Below are 13,411 nucleotides of genomic sequence, written 5' to 3'. Positions count from 1 at the left end.
GGATTTTGCTTTTATTACTACGAATTAGAAATGAAAATACAGTTGATGTTATCTCTTTTTTTCAAATGCAGGACCCATTATACAGGGTGTTTATTTCATGCCTGCATTTCCATTTTCTTTAATGCATTGGTCTTTGTTGATTTGTTACCATGATTCACTGCTACAGTGTAAATGTTTTACTCAAGTTGCATCTCTGGTATCCAGCTCACAATATCTCATGCTTTGGGGCTTCTATGCAAATTTAAGACTAAAGAAAAACTACATAACAGTGCATAAAAAAGCCCTCATTTGGGAGGGATATATCATATGCAGAGGTGTTCTCATGTGATTGCAGGGCTTCAGTTAATGAGAAAACTAATGTAGTCCCAAGCAGCTGGAAAACGATAAAAGACTTTTAGTATTTAATCATTAACGTTATTGAAATTTAACCTCTTAAAAATTACACTTAAAACCGAACTGATTTATTTTCTGGTGTGGAGCTCTATAAAGTATATCACAAAATGGGTAAGGTTGGAAGGAATCACAGTGGGTGACCTGGCTCCCTGCTCCAGCAGATCTCTTTATAACTACTTTCAAGATCTTGTGGATTGATATCAATCTTACAATTTACTAGAATGTTGACAGACCATGAATTAAGTAGGCTGCAATTCTGTTTATGGTCTTTGCTAGTTTGTGGCTGGAAAAGAGATGGTAACATATGATTTTTGGATGGAAGTGAGAACAGTCAGATGTGTGTAAGAGAATATAATGATGAAGTTCATGTTGCATTTTTTGATCTATATTTTTTATTTGAAGTAGTGCCAAAGGACGGTTTAACCTTCCACCACTACCGCTACCATCACAGCCTTTAGACTTATTAATACCTTCATTCACATGTTTCTGTATACCAGTGCTGATAGCAATACCATGTGGGAAGAGACTTAAATGGTGTGTTCTGTCTAGTAACAGACTTGTCATAATCAAACCTCAAGTTGGTTTAGACTGTGCTAGTACACTACAGTTTCAGAAATATTTACATTGCAGGGGCTTTCTGAAAAAGCAGATTTGTAATTAAAGTGTTTAATTCCATGGGGTACTAGCTCCTGGTAGAGCTATCAGCACTGGATTTGAACTAAGATTTGTTTAGCCTTCCAGTCTGTGTAGGTAACCTTGATGGCCTTCAGACTAGAGATTTTGATGCATACATATAATTCTATTTAAATAATCAGGTACTCTGTAGCTTTGAAACCCTCTTGTCTTACAGATGTGGTTAGGTGTTGATGTACCAAATCAAGGTAGTAAACAGTCCAAGATGCAGTTGGAGGCCATCCTGCCCTGCCCTATGCTCTGTGCACTGACCTAGCTAGGCCTTGTTCCTCTATCTGTGAATGCGTGACTCATCGATATGGGCGTTTGTGTTGGGCCCATACCAACCTTGTTTAGTCCCACAGTGTTTTGTTCGCCCCACGGAAGCAAAGAAAGCAGCAGATGAAGCCAAGATGAGGTTTGCCCACATAGATGGAGATCATTTGACGTTGCTGAATGTCTACCATGCTTTCAAGCAAAGTAAGTCTGTGTCTGTTTTAGTAAAACTATTTATGCTTTGTGCTGCCAACTTCCATTTCTGGGTTCCAAGGACACTTGAAGGGCTTGGTTTTTGTTATTTAAGTGCTGCTTTCCTTTGGGGGTCAAACAAAACCAGAACACTACCCAAGCAATCTTGTAATAAACTGATGAGCATGCAAACAAGCCAGGCTTTTAAATCAATGCTGGGTAACCTTGGACAGAAGGAAGCAAATGTTCCTGTAATTAGGAAATATTGGAAGTTTATTTAACATTAATTATAAAAAATAGGCATAATTGCTTAGTGATTTTTTTCAGGGAGAGCAGTGCAGAAAAAAACGTGAATTTGGAGAAGGATATGGCCTTAGAAAAAAAAATCTTTTTAATTCTGATTTCTTAATGTGGTTAGGAAGTCTGTAATAAGGCTTTGGAATAGATTGAGAGACAAAGGCATGATGCATCAACAAGAAGTAACATAGAACTGTATGATACATATGTTTCAATTATGTTATTTTTGTGGATGGAATTTAGAGATAATATATGATCCTCTTCAACATAGCCAAAGTGTATTTTAGCAGCTTAAAGAAGGTAAGAATGAAGAGATGAAGCTAGTTCTCTTCGAAAATGACCCGCTTTTTAAACTGACTTATATTGCTGGCAAATAAAAAGATGGCTATATACTGCCAGCCATGTGGACTTCAGTGCTCCAGTTACACTTTCCTGTTAGCAAACAAAAAGCAAGCAGTCTTTTTACCCTGAGTAAAAAAAAATGCAGCTTAATGCCCCTTTCTGTTACAGGTTTGATGTAGAAATTCTGTATTGAAACCTTCTAACACTGTCATTATATGACAATCTAAAATAAGTGCCAAAGTCAACAAATACATTCAGTTTACAATACAAACAATAGCTGAGAAAGTTTTATGAAACATCTGTAAATAAAAATGTGTGTTGCTTTTTTTTTTTTCCTGTTAGCTTTTTCATTAATAGGATGCAGAATAACTGGCAGACAATTTGTGCATGTTTCTGGAAACCGCTACTTAATACTTAGGTTACTGAGGGGATGGAGCTGTTTCAGGAATCATCTTGTAAAATTGTGAATGGTCTTCTGGAATCAGAAAACAAAATGCTTCTACTGTTTGTATACAAATAGTATAGAACAATATAAAACATTTATGGGTTATCCATGATGCATAGTTCAGTTGGCTCAGCAAGTAGTATGCTATGGTGCTGTACAGTAGAATCATAACTGTGCAACAGCTTTATTCATACTTCATTTAAAATATATTCTATAAGGTAAAGTGCAAGAAAGAACTTGGACTTACCTCGACTTCCATAACATTCATTCTTTTCAGTGCAAATTAAGAAGAGTCTCTTCTTTCCAAGAGTTACCTTAAGTTTTAATTCTTAAGACTGGCTTTGTTGGATTATTAAACTGACAAAGATTAGAAGAGCATTACTTGAAAAGTCAGAGAATCGCTTGCAAGAACTAGGTTTTTTTGATGTGAAACATGCAGGTATTGATACTGACAGAATGGCTGAGGCTTGCTGTTTCATCAGATTTCTCAGAGCTACCAGCAGTAGGAACAGCTGGAGTACAGAGTTCTGTTACAGTGGCTGTTTTTTACCAGTCACACTGTGAGGTGTGTCATACTTTGAGAACAGACTGTATAGCTCTTAGCTTTTACTTGAATGATTAGTAGGGTTTCATCTCTCAGATACAGCATATTTATGTACAGTTATCTTGTCTGTTCATTGCATGCTGCAGTCAAAGGCTGTGCAGTGCTCCTGACATCATGTTACATTTTACACTTCAAGTTTGGAAGATGTTTTTCTAGTTGTTGGGTGGGATTTTTGAAGTGTCCAATACTTAGTGGTATGATATTTCAGTAAAACAGCAGTGATTGTATTTGTTATATTGGTGAGGAGGGGAAAACCTCTGCTTTTCTTCTGTCCTGACCACGTCCTTCCTGGATAGAAAAGTTTTGGCAAGTTACCTAGTGCAGGAAATCAACTGAATAAACCAAGAGCTGTTACCATTTATAAAAGTTTATGGATATTTTTTTCTGGTTCATCTGACTGATGAATTGGTTAGTTGCTATTTCATTTACTTGTTCTAATTTTGATTCATGTTTTCTGATGTTGCAGATCATGAGTCGGTTCAGTGGTGTTACGACAACTTCATTAACTACAGGTCCCTGATGTCTGCAGACAATGTACGCCAGCAGCTGTCACGAATCATGGATAGATTTAATTTGCCTCGTAGAAGCACAGATTTTACCAGTCGAGACTATTACATCAACATAAGAAAGGCATTAGTTACTGGGTATTTCATGCAGGTATGTGTGTATTCTCATAGAGAAAGTAGTTCAGTGTTTATGTGGCTCATAATGTTAGTGTTGTTGTTATAGTTTGCTAAAGCTTAATAAATGTTACTTAAATTACATGTGGCTGACTATATAGTACCATGTAGTCTTTGTCAAATTGCTAGGTAATGACTCAAGTAGCACATTCTTTAGTCAAATGAAAGAAAAATTGAAGGCAGTCTTATCAGTGTATCAAAATCTCCTTTCTGCTATGAGCATTCATGAAGTAACTACATAAAACATTTCAAAGTAACTGCAGAATATGTAGTTCTAAAGTTATTTGTAATCTGATACCAGAAGGGGAAGTATAGAGATATGTAAATATGAAAAAAACATGATACTTACAGAAAGACAGTATTTTCATTTGTATATTTTTCCATATTTATATTTAAATTTTCAATTACATGAGTCAGATACTGGAGCCCTTCTGTAATCTCAAGATGTATTTGAAATGCATTTGCCAGTTGAGCCAGGATGCTGTGAAAGCCAGTCTCCACTGCTGCCACCTGCATGCTTTGCATTTCAGGTTAAGCAGTGCCCCAAGCTAGAATGCAGACTGCTTGGCTTTTTGTCTATTTTTTGTTTGGTTTGGTTTTTTCGGTGGTTTTTTTTTTTTTTTTTTGTTTTTTGGTTTTTTGTTTTTTTTTTTTTTTTTTGTTTTGTTTTGTTTTTTCCCCCCTCTTAGTCCCATCCTGCTGTGTTTTTTCTCTTCAACATTCATCCTTGAAACTGCTAGAGTCTCTTTTCTGGCTCTTGCAGATACAAACTGTGAATCTCCATGCTCATTGTTTTTGGACTGTTGTGATAATGCTTTTCATAGCAAAAAAGCATTGGACACGTCTCTGCAGCATCTCTGCTAGAGCCTAAAACCTCACTTTTGGAGAGTACAATCTTGTTATCTTTAGGAGGCTGACCAGTGCCCATTACATTTCCTGATTTTTCCCTTGGACTGCACTCTGGTGGTGTTCAAACACAAACACTGCCAGCTGGTCAGTGCCGTGCAGGTGAGGATGGCGTGGGCCTGACAAGCACTGCACTCACACACCCAGCTGGGGCACAGACTTGGGCACCCCTTCCTTAAACTGCCCCTGCCAAGTGTTGTCTCCAGAGCTCAGCCAGCCAGTCTGCAGCAAAAACATCTTCTGGGTTTTCAGAATACAGAAATATCAATGTCAGCAGCTGCATTTCACTGTAATACAAATGTGAGATTAAGGCTGTTGGCTGCTTTTAAATAATTAAATGGTTCTAAAGCCTTACTTGTTGTAACCTTTCAGGCAAGTAGACTGTAACTGTGTTCAGTCTTTGAATTTGGGACATGTTTTCTGCATATTTCTTGGCAAATGCTTCAGAATACGTTCCCACCTACACCTTTACTTCTGTAAATGTTTTGAAAGACAAAGAACAGTTCTGCCCAGCATTCCATTTTGGGCCCCAGGCAGGTCTGAGTGTCACAGCTGCACTTCAGTTTGGCACTGTACCCCTTGCCTTCTTTCACTTAGTTGGACCTGTGGGGAGGCCATGTACTTGGAAGTTGGTGTGCTCTCTGTTTTATATTACTTGGAGCAAAACTTGTCCTCTAATTGGTGTTTTCCTATTAGAAAACACCTATTCCCGTGCATGGGGAGCTGCACCAGTGTTGGTGCAAGTAGATTTTTGGTCTCTTGTGTTGTAGGATTTAAAGATCTGACTTAGTATTTTTGCTGTGAATACAGTAGTAAGTAGGCTCATGCAGATGAAAATTAAAGCAGATGAAAATTAAAGAAGTCTGCTTGGGCTTCCATGGTCGGTAGGTTCTTTACTGCCTCCCTCACACAAAATGCCTAGGAGAATTTTTGGGGAAATCAGGATATAGGTATAGCTGACCTGTTGGAGCTATTTGGAGTGGAAGCCATTTCAGCTGTTGCTCTTCTGTTTCAAAGTGTTGGTCTATTTTAGTTTGAGTTTCTTCAGCTCTTTAAACCTTCATGATAGTGTGGTATGTATTTGACCTTGACTCTGAACTTTTTACGGTGAATTCCATGTTGCTTTAAGAAACCTTCAGTAGAAAAATTTTTAAAACTCAGATGTTATTTACCAGCTGAAGTACTTACAGTTGTAGTCTGTATACACATTACATCCTCTCTAAGCTAATATTCAGGCTGTAGCATTTGGGGGCTCTTGTTCAGAAAACCTTAGTAATGAAATGCATACATCATCCTTTGTCCTCTTAGTAGAGAACATGTGTGGAATTCCAAGTGTGGGCACTTGTGAAATGTGTGCATGTACTCTAGATAGCTTCTGCATGTAAAGTACTGAGGTGTGTGGACAACACATGGCAGAAGTTGATCTTCAAACTTTCTAAATTTAAAAAGGCAGTGTGAAGTGGAAAAAGCAGTAGTAACCATTGTCTTGAAATACTTCTCATTTGCTGCATGGTTTAGACTTTGGTAATTGCCTACTGTCCTAAAACCAGTCATAAAAATTCACTGTAGAATTTTCTGTACTAATCAAGATATGTAGTTTATGTCAGACAGTATGGGCTTGTACTGACTATTGTAATTGTACTGGTTATGTAATCAGTACTAAGTACTGTATACCTGCCTTCAGTTGTGTGTCAGAGACAGATAAATGTGGAATTCCTGCTGGTGATGAATCATCTCTTTACCCTTCATATTTAAATGCAAATTTGAATTCCAGTAAATCTACCATAGACAAGCAAAGTGAATAGTAGAATAATTTAAAACTGTCAACAGTTCTGTGTATAGTAAAACTTATGGAAAGATAGATATTGACAAGTTAAATGTCTTTTAAAATTTTTGTGCTGTGTCTCAGATTTCTTCTAGTTCTTATAATGCAAAACTTTTAAAAATAACTTTCTGTATCACACATCAGAATATGCAAAGGATATGTAAAATACAGCAAGGGTGGTCTTTGCAAAAAGAGAAGCACTGATTTCTCAATTACTTTGTACCAGACATAGTCTGTCTTACAAAGGGAGAGGAATTGGCATATTGTACTGTGTAGTATATTTGTAATTTGGTAATAAATTTATGGAACTAAGTATAGATTATTTCTCCTACTTCTGTTAAGTAACTAAGCATACTTTATGGAAAAGTCTAAATAGGATAAATACTGTAGCTTACTGTTAGGTGGGGATCAAAGTAAGTCACAGGAATAGGTAACCCCTTAATGGAGGCTTATCTCTGATACCCATTCAAAGCTAAGCTTAGAACCTTTAAAGGGTTAATAGTAGTTGAAGTCACAGTGGTTAAAACTAAGCAAAAAATAGTTACACCACAGAAAGTAAGATAAGGCAACGATTTGGAAAAGGCAAATAAATGACTTCAGGATGGGTCATCTTCCTCTTAGTGATTTTGTTTTCTATCAGTTGTCAAAAGCAACCTAGGTTTTTATCATTGTATTTTCAATCTAGTATTGAAGACAGAACAGAACTGATAGTTGATAGTTTAAATCAGAATTTAAAGGTGGAAGCAAGTTCTGGAATATCTCCCATGAGAGTAGCTGCAAACTCTCTGGGCAGTCTCTTCCAGTGCTCTGCTACTGCAGAGTAAAGAAGTTCTTCCTCATGTTCACATGGAACTTCAATTCATTTCTGTTTGTTTCTTTTTGTCCTGTTGCTTGGCACCACAGAAGAGAGCCTGGCTCCTTCCTCCTGCCACCCTCTCTGCAGATACTGATTAGACACTGATGGGGTCCCTCTTCTCGAGGCTGAACAGGCCCAACTTCCTCAGCCTTTCCTTGTAACAGAGATGCTCCAGCCCTTTCATCTTTATAGCCCTTCTGTGGGCCTGTTCCAGGAGCTCCATGTCTCTCTGGTACTGAGGAGCCCAGAACTGGACACAGAACTCCAGATGAGCTTCACCAGGGCTGAGCAGAGGGGCAGGATCACCTCCCTCCTGCTGCAGGCAGTGCTCTTCCTGATGCACCCCAGGATGCCTTGGGCCCTCTTGGCTAGAAAGGTGTACAGATCAAGCTGGGGATCTTTCCTGGGAGATGTGACAGTCAAACACAGGCTATATATATCATGGTCACTACAGAGGATAAACGACCAATCCTGTACAGGAAGTTAGATGGCAGATGATTTGCTTTCTAATTAAAATCTCATTCCTGATGCTACTCCGTCTTTGGTGCTTATTTCTTGTATGGAATTATGTATATTTTGAAGTCTTTACATAATCAGGCTTCTACAATAATAGAATGGTAATAAAATAAACCTACGACACAAAGGTGGTCAGTGGTGCATTTAATAGTATGCATTTTGCTCTTTAGGAATGCAGAAGAGTGGTGTAAAACTTTAATAGATTCAGAAACACTCTTGTGTGTGCTCCAAGCAGAAATTTTGGAAATCCAGGCAACTGCCAGGGTTCCTTTGGTGCATGCTACCATTGGTTTATCAGAAAGAACAAAGACCAATCCTTTCTCTAAACTGTCTGTCAAGAGTACTGTCAAGAGTACAATGTGTAGCCTTAAATCTGAAAGGGCTGTATCTTGTGATACTGTTCCTGCTTTTGACCTTCCAAGTGCATTTGCATTTAGTGTTAGTGTTTGATTGAAGACCCCTGACTTCACCCTCTAGGTTCCATGACATGATAGCTAAGAAATAAGCACAAGTATACTTAAAATTTCAGAGGAGGATGTGTAATTCTTAACAAAATTGTGGTGAGAATTTGAAGTGAAACTTTTTTTTCCTCTCGTGGCATGTGCTACTGTTTCCATTTGGGTTTGTCACGTTCATAGAAAGATTATAATTGTCTCTAAATCATCAGCCTTGTGGGCTTTTCAGGGGCTGCAAAGTAATCTGTTGCAGAGATACATGGGCTGGCTTGGGACTTACCCATTCTTTCAGAGTCATGTTCAAATAGCCTAATTCTTTGGGGATCTCAGGGTTCAGGTATGTTCTGTAGTCTCTTGCTTACTACCACTACTCATCAGAAATGAACCCATTTCCTTGACATACTCTCTATGATCCTGTGATTTCTGTGGAAGCTCATGCTCTTTATACTCCAACAAACATCACAGAATGGGTGAAAAGGCCCTCTGGAGGACACTTGGTCCAACCACCCCTGTACCTACAGGCACTGGTGATGCTTGCAAGCCAGACTTTCAGAGGAGAGAGAGCCCATTCTACATTCTTTCAGCTCAGTGACCTGGCAGGCCACTTACAAAGTGGAAGCAAGAATGGGCTCGGTCTTCTGTGCTGGAACAGTGCAGGCCAGGAATGAGCAGGAAAATGCAGCAGCTGGCAGATCACTGTGGCTTGCTGTGGAGCCACAGCTTCACTGTGTATTTCCCCACAGAGTTCCATCACTGACCCTTAAATTCTCTACCAAGGTGTGTGCCAGCAAGCACACTCTGTAGAAACAGCTAAAGAGGATAAATAGTGCAGCTCACTGTTACCTCAGGATTGATGCCAGTCACAATAGTGTATATATATATATATATATATATATATATATATATATATATATATGTATATATATATATACACAAACCTAAAGGTGGCTTGTCCCAGATATCAATGGTCTAAGGAAACGTTTTCTTTGTAATTTGGGGTTATTTTAATTCTTGTCCTTCCCTGGAAATTAAGAGCTAATTAAGAGAAACATTTCTGTAGCATTAATTTTTCTTTGAGTATGCTTCAGAATTATGCAAAATCAATAAGAAACATAACTCTACCATTACAAATGACATGTAAAAGAAAATTGTATTTGGGAAAGGTAGAGTGTAAGACTTCACTGTTTTAATACATATGAGTGAGACTGAGGCGCTAAAGGTAAATTGTATTGAATTTAACAGCACGCTTTTCTAGAGTAAAACCTAAATAATGCATTGTTGTGTCCTTTTCTAGAAAGAAATAGAACAGGTAAAATAGATACTTCTGTATGCATGTGTACTTCTGATCTGAAAAATGAAATTGATTTTTAAACAAAACTTCCTTTGAAAAAAATTGTAATCCTACAATAAGGTGTGCTGTATTTGTGCTAGGCCTGTGACACATGACTGTCTACTCTGGTTTGCACCTCTACTGCTATTCAGTGTTACAGATGTTATATTGAGCTAAATAAAATTAGGCCTAAATCATTACAGACAGTGTGCTGTTAATCTCCATTTAAAGGAATGTCTTCTGGTTTCCCAGACTTGAAATAAACTGTTATCTCTCAAATCTTGTGTGACAAAATTTGCGAACTATTGAAATATCTTGTTGTACCCCTAAAACATGTTCTGGATATTAATGTCATAACTTTTTAAAGAAAAGTACACTCAAAGTAAGTAATTTCTTAGTAAAGAGATATTCTGGCTTAAAACTTTAGGTAGCTATTGTTTTAGAAGGCCTTGGGTTTTAATCTAATAGGTGGGATATGCTCTTGACTTGGCAAAAAAAAAAAAGGTGAAATATACCTAGGAATTCAAGAAACGAAGGAAGTATACAGTCTGTATTAAAGGAAAACAGTTAATGATCTTATTATAAATGTCTTTTTTGATGTCTTTCAGCCATTGCCAACCTTTTTAATCTTTTTACTCTTTGTGTGTGTGTGTATATACATAATGAGAGGAGGTTATTTTCAGCTACTGGTATCAAAGAGTTAATTTTAGTTACTTGTTCTGTTAGATTAGCTGTTGGTACAGAGGATATCATTCAAAGGATAACTGTCTGCTTTACCAAATCTTAATGAGCTGGGTATCGGAGCATCTTGGCAAGGCAGGCATTATTCCCTTTCATAGAGCAAGAAGCTTAGTCAGAGGGAGGTTAATTGATTTTCACCAAGGTCACAGCACAAGTGTGTTGCTGAACCTACATTTTCCAGCTCTGAAGCTCATGCTGTAGTGAGACCTCTCTCATAAAAGGATAATGTTGTGGCTTACTGGCCCTACAGTGGCTACTGCAGATGAAATGCTTGAAGCAGATGTCTGTTGTAGAGCACAGCTGGCTTTGTGTGATGTTGCAAACCTGTCCAGTGTGTGTTCCCTTCCTTTGTTTGCGTTGCTGCTGTTGCAATAATGATTATTCTCTTTGGGTGATAATTATTTTTGTATGTTGCTTGAATTGTGTATTAGAGTATACACGTACCATGGTAGATAGCACAAACATCTGGCATCTTGATTGTGTCTGTAAAAAACCTTGAAAACTTGAAGTGGTCAAGTAACGTGCCAAGTTTAGATGAGGTTTGAAAGTTGGGTTTGTTTGTTTTGTATAAAACACTTAACAAGCAGCTTGAAATTGCTTCATTTAAAAATTGCCTGTGTTAATGGGAAAATGTCTTTTTATTTAGGTGGCACATTTGGAGCGAACAGGGCATTACTTAACAGTGAAAGATAACCAGGTGGTGCAGTTGCATCCCTCCACTGTTCTTGATCACAAACCAGAATGGGTGCTGTATAATGAGTTTGTCCTTACAACGAAGAATTACATCCGGACATGTACAGACATCAAGCCAGAATGGTAAGCCAAAGTATTGCAACAATTATGATCTACTGTAAAGTTCTTGGGGTGTTCTTTTTTTCCTTTTTTTAAGTTGAGGTAATTCTTTTCACTTTTCCTGAAGCTAGTTTTACAGAAATGGTTAGAAGAATGGCAATGGTATGGACTGAGATCTTGTAGATGACTGAAGGTTTTCTTTATGGGTATTTGTGCCTTTTTGTGGGTTTTGTGTTAGGCCTCTGATGCCTGGACTCTGTGTACAGCTTGACTTAAAACTAGTTACTTCAGTAAGCCTGGAGGTGCTTGGAGTTGTGAGGTTTGGGGGTATGTCCTAGCACCCACTTGCATACCTGAGTTAGTTAGGAGATACCTCAGTATCAGTGCTTCTGTCCTCAAGATCTAAGACTTCTTCTGTCTGATTTTTTCAGAAGGCTCTGAACAGTATTTCATGCTTTCTTAAAATTCTAAGGAAAGAGATGATAATAGTGATACAGCTTCCCATGTTATGATACTTATTCATCAGCTAAATATATCAAGTCAGAAGCCTGAATCTCTGCACACAAGCAGAGATCTGAAGCATCTTGCCTGTCTTTAAGGTTGTACTTTATTTACCAGGTTGTAGTAAGCTCTGGGGACACGGGAAGTTCTTCAGTTGCTGTAATTTTACTGTTGTGCAGGAAGAGTTTAAAGATTCATAAGCTGGAAAACACAACATATATATTTATATTGTCTAGTAGTATCTTAATGGAAAATGTGTTTGAATCCCTGCTTAGAAATCTTGGTTCAACAAACACTGACCTAAAGCAGGATCCTATGGCCTTGGTTGTAAGTTTAAAACAGCTGAGGCAGAGCTGTACTCTGACACAGGTGGTTGTTTGTGTACACTTCTGTGGCTCAGGGACTGACATTAAGCAGAGGCTCTGGCTGTGTGGGTTGCCATGGCAGGTACTGAAGCAGCAGCAGGAGTCTGTAAGGGGCACATGGCCAGACAGGAGCATCTCGTGAGACTTGTGTGCTTTTTGCTTTCAACTTGGACACTTGCTCAGGATGGCACTGCCATTTTAAATGTGTGCGTCTGTGTACATTTCAGTTAGTCTTAGAATTGCAGAATGAGCTGAAAACAATGGATAACTTTTGTGTCCTTCCTTTACACTTGTAAAATTTCTGTAAAATGCATTTTAAAGTTTGAGTATCAGTAACAAACTTCTCCTTTTTTGACAGGCTGGTGAAAATTGCCCCTCAATATTATGACATGAGCAATTTTCCACAGTGCGAAGCAAAGAGACAGTTGGATCGCATCATTGCCAAACTTCAGTCCAAGGAATACTCACAGTACTGAATTTATGCTTTGAACTGAAGTTATTCAGAGGACAGCTTTAAGAGATGAAAGGATTCAAAGTTCAAGTTGTGCTCTTCACTTTGGTTCAATAATGGCCTTTATTTGAAAGCTTTTTAATTTTTCTTTACAGTAAATATTCCATTCTGATTTCATAAATTAAACATTTATGCCTCCCTTTTGTGTTGACACTGTAGCTCATACTGGAAAAGCTAATCAATGTTTTGCAGTTTATTGAAAGTAGTTCTATATATAACAATGTTATAAGCATTTCTTTAGAAATGGTTGAAAATGCTTCTAAAAATGTGATTATCGACCATGGTATGCATGATCGTTGTAATTGTTGACATTCCTTTTAGAAGTTGTGAAATGTTACAACTTGTGCTTCTGTAGACACAATCTTTGGCTTCAGTACAAGGGTACTGACTTCAATAAAGTCTATTTATACTAATTTTGTGCCACAGTATGTCAGTATTTCTATTGTTTTGATTGTAATATGAGAAGCCCATTTAGTCTCCCATTAAACTGCTGTTTGATTGACATGGCAGTAGTTTAATGTTTTAATACTAAAAGTACAGATGTTTAAGCAGCACAATGATGATATAATATGATGCATACAATGTTCATCCCTTGCAAACTTGTTAAAATTATTTAGGAAAACTCAGAATGCATGCAGATGTGTTAGGAGAATGCTTTCTTCCAACATAGCCCTAAGTATTTCTCAGACAGAACTGTAGTAGCGTGTCCTAT

General features: G+C 37.8%; 1 protein-coding gene across 1 annotated transcript in view; it reads left to right on the top strand.

Annotated features, from left to right (window-relative positions):
- Nucleotides 1-13,112, top strand: part of DHX15 (DEAH-box helicase 15) — a 45,430-nt gene extending 32,318 nt beyond the window's left edge. Inside the window, exons 11-14 of the mRNA XM_063157728.1 lie at nt 1,423-1,545; nt 3,688-3,878; nt 11,177-11,346; nt 12,547-13,112. Coding sequence (XP_063013798.1) covers nt 1,423-1,545; nt 3,688-3,878; nt 11,177-11,346; nt 12,547-12,664 — 602 coding nt within the window. The 3' untranslated portion in view covers nt 12,665-13,112. The remainder of the gene's footprint in view (nt 1-1,422; nt 1,546-3,687; nt 3,879-11,176; nt 11,347-12,546) is intronic.
- The last annotated feature ends 299 nt before the right edge of the window (nt 13,113-13,411 follow it).

The sequence above is a fragment of the Melospiza melodia genome, chromosome 5 (genome assembly GCF_035770615.1).
Source record: "Melospiza melodia melodia isolate bMelMel2 chromosome 5, bMelMel2.pri, whole genome shotgun sequence".
Classification (NCBI taxonomy): domain Eukaryota; kingdom Metazoa; phylum Chordata; class Aves; order Passeriformes; family Passerellidae; genus Melospiza; species Melospiza melodia.
This window is presented reverse-complemented; position numbering and strand designations above follow the sequence as displayed.